Source organism: Myotis davidii, unplaced genomic scaffold, assembly GCF_000327345.1.
Source record: "Myotis davidii unplaced genomic scaffold, ASM32734v1 scaffold64, whole genome shotgun sequence".
NCBI lineage: Eukaryota > Metazoa > Chordata > Mammalia > Chiroptera > Vespertilionidae > Myotis > Myotis davidii.
Window position 1 is genome coordinate 5,102,771 of NW_006296226.1, and position 20,592 is coordinate 5,123,362.

Sequence of the window (20,592 nt, forward strand, 5' to 3'; positions counted from 1 at the left end):
CTCCCTTTGTCACTTTCACCTCCTCCCAAAAACCCCTTTTTCTCTGGCACTCACCAGACTGTTTTCTGTGTCTATATGTGATATATATTTTTTCTTGATTTATTCCTTCACCATTTTTTTTGCCCAGCCCTCCTTAACACCTCCCCTCTGACAGCTGTCAGTCTACACTATGTATCTATGCTTCTGTTTCTATTTTGTTTTTGTTTGTTTGTTTTTTCATTATTTTGACCATTAGAATACACACATAAGTGAGGTCATATGGTGTTCGTCTTTCTCTGACTAAACTTAGCATAATAATTTCCAGGTATATCAATGCTGTCTCAAAAGGAGATTTTCCTTTTTTCAGCCAGGTCGTGTTCCATTGTGTAAAAGTACCATAGGTTTTTTAATTCCTCATCTACTGATGGGCACTTGGGCTGTTTCCAGATCTTAACTACTTCCTGTGTTTCTTTATGTTTAAATATATATGAATATTTTACTTCCCCTTCATTTTTACATGACATATAGCATGGTATAAAGGCTCTTTTACACATTGATTCATAAATATCTCTGTTCTTATATTTTTTCCCAGTTGCAAAATACCAAATTTCATTGATGTTCTATAGAGTTTTCTTTACTGGTCCTAGTATGAGATATTAGGGTTGAGTGTTCTAAATGCCACCCAATTATATACCTCCAATGGCTAACATGATAAATTTTATGTTTTGTATATTAAACTATAATTAAAAATTAAAGAGTAGATAAGAGGTAATCCTATATACTGGTATAGCACATAAAAGAATTACAACAACAACAACAACATAATAATAATAATATATGATCAATATGTAAATAAGGGGAATGGAATAAAAATATATATTTGATTAATCAAAAGGGAAGAAGATAAGAGACAATAAATGTGAAGCAGGTGTTTCATAAAAATCAGTAATATGCAAAATATAAATTTAGATATATTATGATTATATTAGACTAGAAGCCTGGTGCATGAAATTCATGCACTGGGGCATGGGGGATCCCTCAGCCTTGCCTGCACCCTCTCACAGTCCGGGACCCCTTGGAGATGTCTGCTGACTGGCTTAGTCCTGATCCCCCTTAGGGATTGTGCCTAAGCCCGAAGTCAGACATCCCTCTTGCAGTCCGGGCTCTCACAGTCCAGGTCCCCTCGCTCCTTAATGCCTGCCTGCAGTGGAGGTCGGAAAGGCTCCTGCCACTACCACTGAACTCGCCAGCCATGAGCCTGGCTTCTGGCTGAGCGGTGCTCGCCCTGTGGGAGTGCACTAACCACCAGCGGGCAGCTCCTGTGTTGAGCATCAGGCCCCTGGTGGTCAGTGCGCCTCATAGTGACTGTTCGTTCCGCCGGTTGTTCCACTGTTCGATCGATTTTCATATTAGGGTTTTATTATATAAAATATCAATAGATAAAATTCTCCACAAATATCATAATTGTTGTGTTTCATAAAATGAGCAAATCCAACTTGACACTGTTAGTGATGGACACCTCACAGATATAGACATAGCAAACCTTAAAGTGATGGAAATAATACCATGTAAATGGTAACAACAAGTAAGGGGCATCTTTACTACCACTGCTGTACTTGTATCTATATCTCTATCTGTATCTTTATCTGTACCTGTATGTGTGTGTGTGTGTGTGTGTGTGTATATATATATATATATGTATATAGGTATAGATATAGATATATAGATTTAGTTATAATATATCTGTACTAATATCAGAAGTAAACAAGGTGTTAAGGTAAGACCCACTGCTAGATGTGTGCTATTAAATTCATTTTAAAAATGCATTCATAAAGTCTTGCTTTGTAGCACATGCTAATATTCATAGTGTAATTATTCTTATCATGGCTGATTGACATCTACCAACATGATGTCATTGAATGTGAATTGGAAGATATGTGCACAATAAGCTCAGTGTCAATGTGAGACAGCAAACAATAATCAGTTCAAAAAAAGTGCATCAGGAATGGATCATGATGGCAAATCAGTGAATCCTCATTAACATAGTCTAAAAGTACAAACTCACCATTATAATTGTGTACCATATCTTACTAAAAATTTTACATAGGTCTTATAAGAGATTATGAACAAGAGAATAAAGGATTATTAACAACCCAAGTAGCAAATTTGACCAAGTTGAATATTAACAGCACTGTAGAATGACAACAGACTGCATATTCTAAAATTATATGGAGATGTTGACTGTACATTATAGACTATGTGTCTCACTGTGCTCCTGACTGCAACAAGACGATTTAGTGATTACCAGTTAAAGAACTTAACCCTATTGACACACATCTCTAAGGCCTGTTTTATGTCTTTGTTCCTCAGGCTGTATATGAAGGGGTTCAGCATGGGGGTAACTATTGTATACATGACAGAAGCAATTATGTCTTTAGAACCCCATGAGGAGGAGGAAAAGTAAACACCTGCAGCTGTCCCGTAGTATATAGACACCACAGAGAGATGGGAGCCACAGGTAGAAAAGGCTTTAGAGAGTCTCTTAGTGGAGGGCACCCTCAGGATGATGGTCCCTATAAGGATATAGGAGCCTAAAATAACACACAAAAGCAGGAAGAAAAGCATTCCTCCCTCGGTGTATATGACCAGCTCATTGAGTGAGGAAGAAGTACATGGGCGTGTGCAGGCGAGAGTCCAGCCTGATGAGCAGGATGATGAGCAGGTTGCCCAGCACCGTGGTCAGGTACATGCCCAGGAACAGAGTGAAGAACACGCCCTGCTGCCCTGGCCGGATGGGGAGCCCCAGGAGGAGGAACTGGGACACGCTGCTCTGGTTCTCAGGCCTCATGCTGCTCTTGTGTCTGCTGGCGATGAAAAAGGGTTGGGTATCTCAAGAACCTAGAAAGGAAGATCAGAACCATCACATCTCATACCATCATTTTCTGGGCAAACCATTCATTTTGTAAAACTTTCATATTAATTTCTCACACCTGTGGATGTATGCATCTTTCCTCTATTCCAGTCTGGCTCCAGGAAAACATTGGAACCCCATGTAGTCAACAAGACCTCTTTACAAAGAAACAAGGGTGTGTTCACTGTGTCATTCACCATGATTTATTGGACATGGAGTCGGTATTGGGACCTCTATTAAGGACTGAGATGCAGCAGTGAACAAGAGAAGCAAGGTCCCCACTTCTATGAGTTTAGGTCTTGATGAGCATGGAGGGATCATTTCTACACCAGCCCAGAGCCAAACCATAATAATTCACCCTGGCAGAACTAGAAGGTGAGCCCTGAAAAACTGTCAGTTCTTTCTGCTTTAAAGTGCTGAATGGGCATTTGTGGAGCATTATCCCATTGCACCTCAGCTGTAAACACAGGGACAAGCTAGAAATGGGTGGCCATTGAAACCACTAGATGCCAGAATATCTACCCAACAGTCCACAAACTATTTTTCATAATAATGCTGAGTATTTTGGTGGCATAAACACTGTGCTGAACACGAGGTTAAAGGCTTTTTCTAGTTTCCTAAGTAAATCTAACATCAGCTTTACATTTCCAGATTAAAAATCTTCACAGCTGCACAAAGAATTCTGTTAGGAAATAGAAATATAAGGGATATAAGTTTTACACCATTTTTGTAGGTCAAAAAGTACCAAATATTCTTTAATGGACTTAGTAATTTTATAATAACTTTGTATGGTGACTTGACTGTTACAAGACTTACTGTGGTGATGGGTATATAATTGGTAAATCACTATGCTGTATACACCTGAACCTAATATATTGTATGTCAACTTTATGAATAAATGTAAAGTAGAAAAATGATCAAATAATGACTACTTCATGCAGTTTAGTTTAATATGTCTGCACGATGAGAACCTGCGCTCTTACCCACTCCCCATGAAACTTCCCTCTTCATTGGGAACACCCTTTGCTAATTTAGGGTTCACAATACTTCACATTTTCTTAGATCCCTCCTAGAGAGTACCCTTCATTTTTAATGATCTCTTTTTCAATTAATAAAACACCCTTACATTCATTATCATTTGCTACAAATACATGTTAGTTGAGGACCTGTGTTTTATGAGGCAAGTGTCATGTCTTTCTTTCACTTTGTAGATCGAAAACAGAGGCCAGTGAGTTAAGTGACTTTCTCAAGGTTTGCCACACCACGGGGTGGCAGTCCTGCACTCTGACTTCACACAGCATGACACCTAATGTTTCTTTGCCTGGACATGAGTGAAAGTTTTACCAACCTCTGAGTGACCCAGTCACACTCAGGTATGTGAGAAGCACAGCAGATCCTTTTCAGTCACTGGGGTTCTTTGGAGCTTGTTTAGCTCAGCCAGTGGTGACCCAGGAGAAGGGCTCTGGAAGAAATATTTGAGGTCATAGGGGCAAGTTGGAAACCCCAGACACACATAAAACACACACACACACACACACACACACACACTCACACACACACACTCTGCCGATTTGAGAATTTCAATGAACTGTGATCATGTTCCCTCCTAAGGGAAGGATAGCCAATATGGGGTTCAGCTCATAAACCGCATAGACATACGTACACGTCATAATAAACACACAAAGCGAGACATGCACACCACTCAGTGATAGACCACACACCCACAGACACTCTCAATGCGCATCATCACACCTGCTCATGACACATCTGGCAAAGACTTAATCCCCACATATTAATAGCTCATGCACTATACACATACATCACCAAAAACACACAAAAGCACAAACAATTCAAAAATACCACAGGAAACACACCAACAATAGATATGCCCACCCAGCCACATTCACTGCATTAAGCAGTGCACACCCCCCTATTAATGAGAGGTTTGCTTCCCCCCTTCTGTCTCATCCCCTTCCTGGGGAAGGCAGTTAAGCATATTCTGTCACAGACACCATCATGAAACTACCACCAACACCCCATGTACGTGGTCACATACACATGTTAAGAGAAAACCAACGACATATCTTTTTGCTCTCACACATGTCACCCACAGACACAACTAGCATGTGCATCAGCACACACTGCTGAGCAGAGGTCTGAGCCCTCTCTGAGCTGACCTTGGTTCCTGGTGAGGTCGGGCATCTTCCTATCCAGCAGCAGAGACCACAGTCTCACTCCTGATGCTCAGCTGTGATGTCAGTGTTTACTATCACAGACATGAATTGGGAGTCCCTAATCACAGAGCAAGAGGCTGGTGACTGGATCTACATGCACTAAAACAGGGCCCGGGTCAAGTCTGACTCAGGAAAAGAGTCAGATACATAGTGCACACACATACACACACACACACAACTATCTAACAGCACGTATAGAAGCATACATAGTATATTCAGACAGACACACAGACTGACACATACAGTCATGTTTTACATATGAACCCACTAGCACACAGGCAGGTCCATTGGCAAAGGCAGATTTCCAGCTCCTCTCACCTGGGCTCGTCATTGGTGAGTTCAGACACCTTCTTCCCCATTCTGTCACCCATCTCCTCAGGTTTTCTTCAGGAGACCTAACATCCAGACACACAGAAGCAGTATCTGTGGCCGTGGCACTTCTACGGACTTTCCTTTTCCTTAACCAGCTCCAGAGAGAGGAGTCCACAGATGACACTTAACTACTAATGAGTGATGGCAACCAAGTCCCCAAGCTTGTGGCTAATTTCTGACTGCCCTTTGGGGAGCTGAGTGTCCAAGAGCCAGAGGGACTGGAGTCCTAGGGGACAGTGTCCCTGGTTCCAGTCATGCGCTGGCCACCTTTGTTCTTGGGCATTGTTCCCTCTGGGAGAATGGATTTTTCCAATTTTTATTTTGAAATTATTTTAAAGATATAGAAAGTTGTAAAAATGATACCAAGAATTTGGGCAGGCTTCAAGCAGATTCCCCAATGGTTAACATTTTACTATGTTTACCATGTTTCTATGTATGTATATTTCAGGCTTAGATTTTCAGCAGATATACCACAGAGTATATTATAGAAGTTATATTAATTTTTCCAATTACTAGTGTTTTACCCTTGTCAGCTGGCTAAGGTGGTGTGTACCAGGTTTTCTACTGTAAACTTATCATTTTTTAAAGTTACTACTTTAACCTTGTTATTAATAGGTTTCATTTGGATACATATTCTGAAATAATAAACATACATGTTTCTTAAAATTGCATTGACTGCATTTAACATTCATTGATGATTCTTGTATGACAAAATTATTGGAAATGTGGTGGCCAAATGGTGGTTTTTTTAATTCTATCGTATCTTTTATGTTTATTAGTTGTATTCTCCTATGAGAAGGATCTTACTCCTATTTTTTATTCATATTAATTTATCTATATCATTATGTACTTATGGATTCTTATTCTCTGAGTTATAATCCATTACAGTTGTTATTCATTTTGAAGCTCTAGGTATGTTCATTTCTTATGAGGATTCTAAATGATCGCAGAGAAGCCAACTGGGAAGTATGCATAAAAGAAACACAAGAAGTAAAAACTAGAAATTAAGGAACTAAAGGAAAATTTACCCATAGGATGTGGGTCAAGGTAGGGATAGAAGAATGGGGGATGGAAAAATATAGGTGTTGCTCTATAACCTATAAATTTCAATCTATTTATATATTTTAAAACCCGTTAGTTCCACTCAATACCTCTGATTCTAGTTTGTCATCATGGAGTTCTTCCCAGTCTCTCCTTTTCTATGTACAGAGCTCCTTTCCCAGAGACTGAGGAGTCACTCCCCTTCTTCAATGTTTACTTCTTGAATTCTTGGATACATGGTGAGTTGTTTCAGAATCTTGAGTTCAGACCACTATGTTAATGACACACTAAGTACAGCTTAAAACTTTTTTTCTGTTTTTATTTTTAATTTATCTGTATTGTTAAAAGTATTACAGATGTCCCTTTGTTTTTTTTCCCCATTGACCCCTCTACACCATACCTGCCCCTCCCATGCCTTGACTACACTATTATCTGTTTCCATAGGCTATGCATATATGCATAGAAGTTCCCCTGTTAGTTTCTCCCCCACGCCTCTACCCACCCCCACCCATCCTCTAAAATTTGTCAGTCTATTCCATCTTCTATGGCTCTGGATCTATTTTGTTCATAAGTTTATTTTGTTCATTACATTCCACATATGAGTCAGATCTTGTGATACTTATCTTTCTCTGACTGGCTTATTTCTCTTAGCATAATACTCTCCAGGTCCATCCATGCTGTTGCAAATAGTAAGATTTCCTCTTTTTTTTTTTTAACAGCACATGGTATTCCATAGCAAATGCACCACAACATTTTTATCCACTCATCTATGGATGGGCACTTGGGCTGTTTCCAGATGTTAGCTATTGCAAATTGTAATGCTATCAACATCAGGGTGCATACATTCTTTCTGATTTGTGTTTCATGTTTCTTAGGATATATGCCTAGAAGTGGGATTACTGGGTCAAATAGTAGTTCCATATTTAATTTTCTGAGGAAACTCCATAATGTTTTCCATAATGGCTGCACAAGTCTGCATTCCCACTGGCATTGTACTATGGTTCCCTTTTCTCCATACCCTGACCAGCAGTTGTCATTTGTTGATTTGTTAATGGTAGTTATTCTGACAAGTGTGAGGTGATTACCTCATCGTCATTTTAATTCACATCTCTCTGATGATCAGTAACTTTGAGTATTTTTTCATATGTCTCTTGGCCACTTTGGAGAAATGTCCATTTATGTCCTTTGCCCATGTTTTGATTGGATTGTTTGTCTTCCTTTTGTTAAGTTTTATGAGTTCCTTATATATTCTAGAAATCAATTCCTTATCACATGTATCATTGGCAAATATGTTCTTCCATGTAGTGGGCTTCCTTTTTATTTAGTTGATGGTTTCTTTTGCTCTGCAGAAGCTTGTTATTTTCATGTAGTCCCATTTGTTTGTTGGCTCCTTCGTTTCCTTTGTCCTAGGAGATGTATCAGTAAACATACTGCTATGAGAGATGTCTGAGATTTTACTGCCTATGGTTTCTTATAAGATTTTTTTATGGTTTCACGACTGACATTTAATTCTTTTATCCATTTTGAGTTTATTCTTGTCTGTGGTGTAAGTTGGTGTTATAGTTTCATGTTTCTTTGCATGTACCTGTCCAGTTTTCCCACCATTTGTTGAAGAGACTCTTGACTCCATTATATGCTGTTGCTTCCTCTGTCAAATATTAATTGAGGGTAATGGCATGGGTCAATTCAATTTCTGAGTTCTCTGTTCTGATCCATTGATCTATATGCCTCTTCTTGAGAATATATAGACATAATTCTGGCTTCAAGAATTACTTAGGTTACTTACTTTATTTTCCCCTTTAGTCTAATTATGGTGTTAATTTGAAATATAGTTAGGTTCCTTTTTTTGTATTGTTTTATTTTATTTTGTTCACCACCTCTCCTATTTACTTTTAATGACAAAAGTCAACATGGTCAAACAATACAAATAATTCTACTCATCTCCTATCTTTTCTGCCCCACCTCTTGTATGTAAACAATCTTATTAGTTTCTGATTAATTCTGCCTGTGTTTATTTTTGCTCAAATGGGAAGACACATGTATATTTTATTTCCCCTTCGTTTTTACATAGAAAGTATCATGCTATTAGTGTACTTTTGCACATTGCTTTCCCCCCATTTACCAATATATCCTCATATAGCTAAGATTTGGAAACAGCCTAAGTGCCCATCAGCAGATGAGTGGAGTAAAAAACAGTGGTACATCTAAAGAATGGAATTCTACATAGCTGTAAAAAAGAAAGAACTCTTGCCATTTGCAACAGCATGGATGGACCTGGAGAGTATTATGCTAAGAGAGATAAGCCAGTCAGAGAAAGATAAGTATCACATGACTCAAACTCAAAACCATAAAAATTTTAGAAGAAAACATAGGCAGTAAAGTCTCAGAGATTTCTTGTAGCACTGTATTGTAGATTCACTCATAAGTGGAATCTAATGAACAACATAAAATGATGAACAAAAATAGACCTAGAGACATAGAAGCATCAAACAGACTATCAAACCTCAGAGGGAAGGCATGCTAAGGTTGCAGGGGAAGAGATCTACCAATGAACTCATATTTGTATATGCATAACCTATGGACACAGACTATAGGGTGATGAAAGCCAGGGGTGGGGCATGTGGGCAGGATGGGAGAAGTCAATGCAGGGGAAAGGTGACATATGTAATACTTTCAACAATAAAGATTATACATATACATGTTTTTTATATATACATTATTTTTTTTTAAAAAAAAACTACACAGGAATAAATTTAAACAATGATGTAAAAGACCTGAACTAGGAAACTATAAGACACTGAAGAAAGAAATTGGAGATACAAATATGTGGAAGCATGTACTGTGTTTATGGATAGGAGGAATTACCATCATTAAAAGGTTCATAGTACCTAAAACTATCTATAGATTCAATGAAATTCTTTTTTTTCTTTTTTTTATTATCATTAAGGTATTACAAATGTGTCCTCATCCCCCCCATTAACCTCCAACCTTCCCCCCGACACACACTCATGCTCCCATCCCCCTGTTGTCCATGTCCATTGGTTTGGCTTATATACATGTATACAAGTCCTTCGGTTGATCTCTTCCCCTTACACCCGCCCTCCCCTACTTCCCTTCTGGATCGCTGTTTCTCAGTCTTTGGGTCTGTCCCTTTTCATCAGTCTATGTTGTAATGAAATTCTTATCAAGGTACAAATAGCCTATTTCACAGAACTGAAACAAATATTTAAAAAATTTATATGGAATCACAAAATACCCTGAATAGCCATAACAAACTTGAGAAAGAACACAATTTGAGGAATCACATGACCTAATATCAAACTATACTACAAGGTCATAGTAATACAAACAGCATGGCACTGGCATAAAAATAGACATATAAATCCATGGTACAGAATAGAAAGTCCAGAAATAAACCTACTATATGTTCAATTAATATTCTACAAAGGAGGCAAGAACGTACAATGGAGTAAAGACAGTTTATTCAATAAATGGTGTTGGAAAAATTGGACAGATATGTTCTAAAGAATGAAATTAAATGACCCACTTACACAAGACACAAGAATAAACTCAAAATGGGATTAAAGACGTAAATGTAAAACTCAAAACCATAAAAATTTTAGAAGAAAACATAGGCAGTAAAATCTCAGTGATTCTTGTAGCACTGTAATTTCTGATATATCTCGACAAGGGAGGGGGAAAAGGAAACAAATGGGTTAATATCCAATAAAAGGTTTTTGCACAGCAAAGGAAACCATCATCAAAATGAAAAGACAACCCACTGAATGAGATAACATATTCACCAATGATATATTGATAAGGGGTTAATACCCAAAAATGTATAAAGAACTTATATAACTCAACACCAAAAAAACACAAAATATCCAATTTAAAAAATTGAAAAAAGACCTGCTTAGACACTCTGCAAAGAGAACATGTAAATGACTTATAGAAATATGAAAATGTGGTAAATGTCACTAATCATCAGAGAAATGCAAATGAAAACCAGAATGAGAGATCACCTCACACCTACCGGAAAGGCTATCATCAATGAATCAACAAAGAAGTGCTGGCAAGGATGTAGAGCAAAGGAACCTTGTGCACTGTTAGTGGGAGTGCAGATTGGTGCAATAACTGTGAAAAACAGTATGGGGTTTCTTTAAAAAATTAAAAATAGAGTGGATAAAAATGCTGTGGTACAAACTTTTCTCTTAGTTCCTTATTTCAGCAAAAAAGAAAACCTTGTAGACACTGACAATAGTATGGTGATTGCTAGGGGGCAGGCTGCATGGAGGAAAATGGAAGAGGATATAAGAGTGATAAATTGTGATGGAAGGAGACTTGTGTTGGTGAACACACAATAGAGTGTACAGATGATGTATTGTGGAATTGTGCATCTGAAACCAGTATAATTTTGTTAACCAGTGTCACCCCAATAAATTCAATGGAAAAGGAAAGGAAGCCATGGCACATTGATACAAAGGAATACTACTTGGCCATAAAAAAATAAGAAAATCTTATCTTTTGCAAATAGCATGGATGGAATTTGTGATCATTATGCAAAGCAAAATAAGCCAATTATAGAAAGACAAATATCATATTATTTTACTTATATGTTGACTTTAATGAACAGAATACAAGCACACTCATAGATACAGAAAATAGACTGATAGTTGTTAGAGTGGAAGGGTGTTGGGGATCTGGGTGAAAAAGTTGAAGGGATTAAGCAAACCAACCCCCCCTCCTCCCACAATTCATAGATACAGACAACAGTATAGTTATTACCAGAAGAAAGGGGGGGGGGGATAAAAGAAGGTAAAGGGAAGATAAATGGTAACAGAAGTACACCTGAATTTGGGTGGTGAACACACAATATAATATATAGATGATGTACTATAGAAATGTACACCTGAAACCTATATAATTCTATTAACCAACTAGAGGCCCAGTGCACTGATTCGTGCACCAGTGAGTCCATCAGCCTGGCCTGTGGGGATCTGGCTGAAACTAGCAGTATGACATCCCCTGAGGGGTCCTGGATTGCAAAATGGTGCAGATCAGGCTGAGGGACCCCATCAGAATCTGTGCACCAGACCCCTAGTATGCATATAAGATCTTTGGTTTATCTCTTCCTGTGCTCCCACTTGCCCCCTTCCCTCTGAGATTCATCAGTCTGTTCCATGTGGTTTTCTTCCTGTGTTGAGCTTCTGACCCCTGGTGCACATCATAGCTACTGGATGGTTGGCCAGTTGGCCAGTCAGCCGGTTGGCTGGTCACTTAGGCTTTTATATATATAGATGTTACCCCAATGAATTCAATTGGAAAAAAAACACACACACAAGAAGACATGAGAATCCAAAATATATAGGTACCTAATGACAGAGCTTTAAAATGCATAAGCAACAAAACAATGTGGATTCACCTAATGCTGTTGAACTGTACACTGAAAAATTGTTATAATGCAAATTCATATTATGTATTTTAACACAATAAAAAATTACTTGAAGAAAAAAAATGTCCCCAGGAGGGACACACAAAATCAGTGTGTCCTCAATAACATAGTATAAAAAATACATAAACAAAAATGACATATCTCAAAAGACAAAGAAAAAGCAAATCCACAGGTATAATTCTGCAGTATATTTTGCATATATCTTAGACAATGGACAAGCGAAAAATAATAATGAATTATTAACAATCCAAGTAGCAAATGTGACCTAGTTGACATATTAACGACACTTGTACATGACAACAGAATGTATATTTTATTAATGTTATATGGAGATGTCGACCATAAATAATTTTAGATTTATTTCCCTGTGCTTCTGACTGCAACCAGAGAATCTAGTGATTGCCACTTTAAAAAGTTAAACCTATTCATACACATCTCTAAGGCCTGTTTTATATCTCTGCTCCTCAGGCAGTAGATAAAGGGGTTCAGCATGGGGGTAACTACTGCATACATGACAGAAGCAATTATGTCTTTGGAACCCCATGATGAGGAGGAAAAGTAAACAGTAGCAAGTGTCCCGTAGTATAAAGACACCACAAAGAGATGGGAGCCACAGGTAGAAAAGGCTTTAGAGAGTCTCTTAGTGGAGGGCACCCTCAGGATGATAGTTCCTATACGGATATAGGAGCCCAAGACAATGCTTAATGGTAGGAAGTAAAGCACTCCTCCCTCGGTGAAGATGACCAGATTATTGAGGGAGATGTCTGAGCAGCTCAGCTATAGGAGCGCTGTGAGCTCACAGAAGAAGTGGGTGATGGTATTGTTAGCACAGAAGGACAGTGGGACCAAGAGGAGGGTATGAAAAAGAGCATGGACACAGACAACCATCCAGGAGCCAGCCACCAGCAACGTGCACAGAGCCTGATTCATAATCGTGGAATAGTGCAGAGGGTGACAGATGGCCACGTACCTGTCATATGCCATCACGGCCAAAAGGAAGTTGTCAAGACAACCAAAAACTATGAAAAAATACAACTGAGAAATGCATCCCGCATAGGAGATGGATTGTTGCCAAGTCTGCATGTTCACGAGCATCTTAGGGACAGTGACAGAGGAGAAGGAGACATCAGTGAGAGCCAAGTGGCTGAGGAAGAAGTACATGGGCGTGTGCAGGCGAGAGTCCAGCCTGATGAGCAGGATGATGAGCAGGTTGCCCAGCACCGTGGTCAGATACATGCCCAGGAACAGGGTGAAGAACACGCTATGCTGCCCTGGCGGGATGGGGAGCCCCAGGAGGAGGAACTGGGACACGCTGCTCTGGTTCTCAGGCCTCATGCTGCTCTTCATGCTGGGGATGAAGAAGATGTGGGAATCTCAGGAACCTAGAAAGGATGATCAGACCATCACATCTCATACTGTCATTCTCTAGGAAAACCACCTTAAAATACTTTCATATTAATTCCATGCACCTGTGGGTGTATACATCTTCCCTCTACCAGTATTTCAGTCTGGATCCAGGAAAACTTTGTTCCCCCATGTTGTAGTTAACAAGACCTCCTCACACAGAAGCAAGAGTGGGTTCGCTCTTTTATTCAACCATTAGTTTTAACATCAATTCTGTGTTGGGAACCATTCTAAGGACTGAGATGCAGCGGTGAACAAGAAAGCAAGGTCTCCACTTTTATGAGTTTACATCTTGATGAGCATGGAGAGATCATTTCTACACCAGCCCAGAGCCAAACCATAGTATTTCACTGTGGCAGGAATAGAGGGTGAGCACCTGCAAAGTGGTGTCAGTTGTTTCTGCCTGAAAGTAACGTGAGACCTGAATGCTGAGTGGGCATTATTAGAGTATTATCACACTTCTCCTGTGAACCTGCTGGGTGCCATTAACCCACAGCTAATGTAAACTCAGGGACAGTCTAGAAATGGGTGCCATTGAAAGCCACTTGATGCCAGAATAACTCCAAAACAGAATAGTCCACAAACTATATTTAATAATAATGCTGAGAATTTTGGTGAACATTTGGGTACTCGGCCAGGGTCCTTATCTTCCTCTTCTAATTAAATCCACTCATCAATCTTACATTTACAGATTTTTAAAAAATATATTTTTATTGATTTCATGGAAGAAGGGAGAAGGAGAGAGAGATAGAACCATCAATGATGAGAGAGAATAATTGATTGGCTGCCTCTTTCACACCCACCCCCTCAACTGCTTATCAAACCCACAAGCTAGGCATGTGTCCTCACAGGGAATTAAACTGTGACCTCATGGTTCATAGGTCAATGCTCAACCACTGAGCCAACACAGCCAGGGACGTTCCCAGATTTTATAACTTCTTCACAGCTGTACTAAGAATTTGTGTTCTTTCACCTATTTTAGCTTTTAAGAAATAGGAACATAAATGGCACAAATTTTATAGTCACACTATACATTAGGGGAGAGAAGGACACATATACACTTGTGTGTATATATGTATCTAAATATGTGATATATAATGTATATAACTTGATATATATGTAATATCATATTCTCTATAATAAAAATTTCCAAGTATTAGCTACTTCTTGGGGTTCCATCTAATATATCTTTGCGATCAGACCCATGCTCTTAAACATAACACATGGAAACTTCCCTTTTCTTGCTTAAGGGAGTCAAGAATGATGTATTATTTTAGAGCTGTGAGTACCAAAAGTTGTCCAAAATTCTTAGTCCTCTTCCTAGATAATTTCATTTCTTCATATTTATATTCTTTCCAACTGACAAATTCTCAAGTACATTAGCTTTATTTATACAATAAATATTTACTGAGAGGCTCTGTAAGATTCACAGAAACAAGTGCAGTTCTTTCCATTTTATAGATGTGGAAACTGGGGCCAAAAATTTATGTAACTTGCCCTAGTAGATAGAGCATTGGCCTGCAGACTGAAGGGTCCTGGGTTCGATTCTGGTCAAGGGCAGGTACCTTGGTTTCAGGTTCCTTCCTGGCCCAGGCCCTGATTGGGGCGCATGAAGGCAGCAACCATTCAATGTTTCTCTCACATTGATATTTCTGTCTTTCCCTCTCACTTTCATTCTCTTTAAAATCAGTGGGAAAATATCCTCTATTGAGGATTTAAAACAATTATGTAACTTTCCCAAGGTCTCACAGCTGTATGATGGTCATTCTTCCCTATAGCTTTACACAGCATGATGCCTGGAGTTTATTTTGCTTTCATGTTTAATAAAGTAAAGAAGAGGTTGTAAAATTCTGAGCAACTCAGTCACTCGGGTACATGGAAATGAAAGCAGCTTTGTTTCAAGAGGCAAGGAGAGGCTTGGAGTGTGGTTATTTCAGCTAATGGTGCCCCAAAAGGAGGACACTTCAGGAAATTCTTGAGGTCCTGAGTGCAGATCACATATGGAAACGCACACAACACACACACACACACACGCATGCGCACACACAATATACACATACACACACACCTGATTTGAGGATTCCAATCACCAATGCCCACATCCCCATTTTAAGGGAAGGATAGCCTATCTGTGGTTTAACACATGAACACTCAAATACATGCATACAAGTAATAGGTAACATACTAAGCGAGACATGCACAACACTCACTGATGTACCATTCACTCACAAACACACTAGCACACCTGACTCATGACAACTCAACTCACCATATATACATAACTCAAACACTACACACACTCACCAAAAACACACACCACAAACAATTCAAAAATCTCACAAGAAACACACCAATGACACATATGCTCACCCAGCCACACTCACTATAGCAAGCAGCACACATGCTCTTTTAATCAGATACATACTTCCCCCTTCTGACCATCCCTTTCCTGGGGGAGGGCAGTCAGCATGGAGAAGTTAAGCCTGTTTAGTCACAGGCACTGTCACTAAAACACCCCAATCCCCCATGCACGTGGTCACACACACAGAGAAAACCCAACAGTACACCTTCATGCTCTCACACATGAGTGTGTCACCCACAGACACAGCTACCTGGTGCAGCAGCACATGTTGCTGAGCAGAGATCTGAGCTGTCTCTGAGCTGACCTTGGTTCCTGGTGAGGTCAGCATCTTCTTGTCCAGCAGCAGAGACCCAATGCTCAGCTGTGATGCCAGTGTTTGTGATCACAGACATGAATCAGGAGTCCCTAAATCACATCCTTGGAGGTCATAACTTATACTACTTGTGCTAAAACAGGACTGTGGTTCACCTACATAGCACGCGCGCGCACACACACACACACACACACACACACACATAACTATTAAATAGCATGTATACAAGCATACACAATACACACAGTCATGGGCACAGAGTCTCAAACATGAACCCACTAGCACACAGGCAAATCCATCACCAAGTATAGATTTCCAGCTCCTTTCATCTGAGCTCGTCATTGGTGACTTCAGACACCTTCTGCTCCAGACTGTTGTCCATCTCCTCAGGTTTTTCTTCAGGAGACCTAACATCCGGACACACAAGAAGCAATATCTGTGGCCTTGGCACTTCTACTGACTTTCGTTTTCCTTAACCAGAGAAATGAGTCCACAGATGAAGCTTAACTGCTAATGAGAGACTGCAACCAAGTCCCCAAGCTTGTGGCTGATTTCTGACTGCCCTTTGGGAGCTGTGTGCCCAAGAGCCAGAGGGACTGGAGTCCTAGGGGACAGTGTCCCTGATTCCAGTCATGCCCTGGATGCCTTTCTTCTTGGACATGTGCCAGCTGGAACAAAGGATATTTCCACTTTTTCTTTTGAAATGATTTTAAAGATACAAAAAAGTTAAAAAATGATATCAAGAATTCCTTGATGCCCTGACCAGTTTGGCTCAGTGGATAGAGCGTCGGCCTGTGGACCGAAAGGTCCCAGGTTCAATTCCAATCAAGGGCATGTACCTTGGTTGCGGGCACATCCCCAGTGGGCGGTGTGCAGGAGGCAGCTGATCGATGTTTCTCTCTCATTGATGTTTCTGACTCTCTATCTCTCTCCCTTCCTCTCTGTAAAAAAATCAATAAAATATATTTAAAAATAAAGAATTCCTTGAGAGGCGTTGCTCAGATTCCATAATGGTTAACATTTTACTATGTTTACCATTTGTTTGTATGTATGCATGTATGTTTCAGGCTTTAATTCTCAGTAGATATACCACAGTGCCTATTATTATAAGGCATATGCTATTAATTTTTCCAGTGACTAGTGTTTTCACTTATCTTCATTGGCTATGGTTTTATCTGCCAGGTTATCTACTATAAAGTTACAGTTTTTTATAGATACCATTTTAACCTTTAATTAAAAGGAATAATTTATGTAGATATTTTGGAATTATATAAACATAACATTTTCCTTATTAAAATTTCACCCACTCACTTTAATGATTCTTATATGACAAAATTACTGCAAATGTGGTAGTCAAATGGTAGCTCTTTACAAATTCTATAATTTCTTATATTAGTTGTATTATATAAGAAGGAACTTATCTTTAATCCCCACTTATTTGTGTGTGTTTTTTTTGTTGTTGTTAATCCTTACCAGAGGATATTTTTCCAGTGATTTGAGATAGAGTAGAATGGAAGGGAGAGAGGGAGGCAGGAAGGGAGGAAGAAGGAGGAAAGGAGAGGAGAGGAGAGGAGAGGAGAGGAGAGGAGAGGAGAGAGAGAGAGAGAGAGAGCGTGATGGTTGCCTCCTGAACGTGCCTCAAGCAGGGCCAGGGATCAATCCTGCAACCCTGGTACATGCCCTTGACTGGGTATCAAACCCACCACCCTTTGGCCCACTGGCCGAAGTTCTAATGACTTAACCACACTGCCCAGGGCTGCATATATTATTTCTGATTGGTGTTTTGGAATTCTTAGGATATATTCCCATAAGGGGGATCATTAGGTCAAAAGGCAGTTCCTTTTTTTAATATTTTGAGGAAACTCCATACTGTTTTCCACAGTGGCTGCACCAGTCTGCATTCCCATAAATAGTGAAATAGAAATTCCTTTTTTACATATTCTCACCAGTACCTGTTTGCTGATTTATCAATGGTAGCTGTTCTGGCAGGTGTAAAGTGATATCTCATTATCATTTTATTTTTCATCTCTCTGATAATTAAAGATGTTGAGCATCTTTTCATATGTCTATTGGCCATGTGTATGTCCTCTTTGTTGAAGTGTCTTTTTAGGTCCTTTGCTCAGTTTCTAACTTGATTGTTTGTGTTCATGTTGAGTTTAGAAGTTCTTTATATATTTGGGAAATTAACCCCTTATCAGATGTATCATTGGCAAATATGTTCTCCCATACAGTGGGTTTCCCTTTCATTATGTTGATGGTTTCTTTTGTTGCAATGAAGCTTTTTAGTTTGATTTAGTCTCATTTGTTTATCCTTTTCTTTATTTCTATTGCCCTAGGAGATATATCAGCAAAAAATTTGCTATGAGAGATGTGTGAGATTTTATTGTCTATGTTTTCTTCTAAGATTTTTATGATTTTGGACTTACATTTAAATCTTTTATCCATTTTGAGTTTGTTGTTGTGTCTGGTGTAAGTTGGTGGTCTATTTTCATTTTTTTTTGCATGTACCTGTCCAGTTTTCCCAAAACTATTTATTGAAGAGACTGTCTTTTTTTTTAAAAAAAATTTGTTTTATTGCTTAAAGTATTACAAAGAGTATTACATATGTCTCCTTTCCCACCCCCGCCCCCTTGACATTCTCCTGGCCTCCCTACTCCCCAGTGTCTTGTGTCCATTGGTTATGCTTATATGCATGCATACAAGTCCTTCAGTTGATACCTTACCCCCTTTCTGCCCCGCAACCCTCCACAGCCTTCCCACTGTAGTTTGACAGCCTGTTTGATGCTCCTCTGCCCATGTATCTATTTTTGTTCATCAGTTTATAATGGTCTTTATTATAGATAAATGGGTGAGATCATGTGGTATTTTTCTTTCATTGACTGCTTATTTCACCTTAGCATAATGCTCTCCAGTTCCATCCATGCTGTTGCAAATGGTAAGAATACCTTCTTTTTTACTGCAGCGTAGTATTCCATTATGCAGATGTACCACAGTTTTTTTTTTAATCCACTCATCTGCTGATGGGCACTTGGGATGTTCCCAAATCTTAGCTATTGTAATGTAAATGGTGCTGCTATGCACATAGGGATGCCCATTGTATGCTCTTGCCTCCTTTGTTAAATACTAATGAACCATAAAGACATGGATCATTTTTGGACTCTGTTCTGTCCCATTGATCTATAGGCTGTTCTTATGTGAGCACAGGCTGCTTTGAATACTATGGCCTTGTAGTATAATTTGATATCCAGAATTATGATACCTCCAACTTTGTTCTTCTTTCTCCAGATTGCAGAGGATAGTTGGAGTCTTTTTTGTTCCATATAAATTTTGGGAATATTTGTTTACACCTGTGGAATACGTTATTGGTATATTAATAGGAATTGCGTTGAACTTATAGATCGCTTTAGGTAATAGGAACATTTTAATAATGTTAATTATTGCAATCTATGAACATAGTGTATGCTTTCACTTATTTGTGTCTTTCTCAGTTTCTTTTGTCATTGTCCTATAGTTTTCTGAGTACAGGTCTTTTACCTCCTTGTTTAATATTTTTCCCAAGTACCTTATTTTTTGTTGTTGCAATAGTTAATGGGATAGCTTTCTTAGATTATCTTTTTGATAGTTCTATATTGGTGTTTAAAAATGCCACCAATTTCTGGATATTATTTTAGTATTCTGCTACTTTGCTGAATTCATATATTAGTTCTAGTAGATTTCTGGTGAAGTTTTTAGGTTTTTCAGTGTACAATGTCATGTCACCTGCGAATAATACCAGTTTTGCTTCCTCCTTTCCAATTTTGATGCCTTTTATTTCTTCTTCTTGTCTGAACGAGGACTTCCAGTACTATGTTGAAAAAGAGTGGTGAAAGCAGACATCCTGTTTTATTCCTGATCTTAAAGAAAACACATATCATTTTTGCCAATTGAGTATTTTGTTGGCTGTACATTTTTCAGGCATGTTGAGCTATGATCCCCTTATTGCCACTTTTCTGAGAGTTTATATCATAAATGGGTGCTGAGTATTATCGAATGCTTTTTCTGCATCTATAGATACAATCATGTGATTTCTATTTTTCATTTTGTTTGAGTCATGTATCACATTATTGATTTTCAAATATTGCACCAATGTTTCATCCCTTGAGTAAATCCCATTTAATCATGGTGTATGGTCTTTGTAATACATTGTTAGATCCAGTTGGTAAAATTTTGTGAAAATCTATGTTTAGCAGAGATACTGGCCTATAACTTTTTATTTTATTTTAGTGGCTTTATATAGTTTTGCAATTAAGATAATGCTGGCCTCATCAGAAGAGCTTGGAAGTCTTTTCTTCTCTTGTATTTTTTTTTAAATAGTTCTTCTTTGAATGTTTGGTAAAATTTGCCTGTGAAGCCATGCAGTCAAGAACTTTTGTTTGGAGTTTTTTAAATTACTTATTTAATTTTATTAGTTGTTATTGGTGTATTCAGTTTTTCTGATTCTTCCTGGTTGAATTTTTGAAGATTGTATGTTTCTAGGAATTAGTC

At 38.7% G+C, this 20,592-nt stretch overlaps 1 protein-coding gene across 3 annotated transcripts in view; it reads right to left on the reverse strand.

Annotated features, from left to right (window-relative positions):
- The window catches only part of LOC102758119 (olfactory receptor 1J2), a 19,976-nt gene extending 6,652 nt beyond the window's left edge, over positions 1–13,324 (reverse strand). The window contains exon 1 of one of the 3 annotated variants that reach the window (XM_015568806.1): positions 12,828–13,324. In XM_015568806.1, coding sequence (XP_015424292.1) covers positions 12,828–13,324 — 497 coding nt within the window. Of the gene's footprint in view, positions 1–4,238; positions 4,311–5,067; positions 5,142–12,827 lie in introns of those variants that run through there. The other 2 variants (XM_015568810.1, XM_015568809.1) reach the window with 2 other exon arrangements.
- Positions 13,325–20,592: the final 7,268 nt, after the last annotated feature.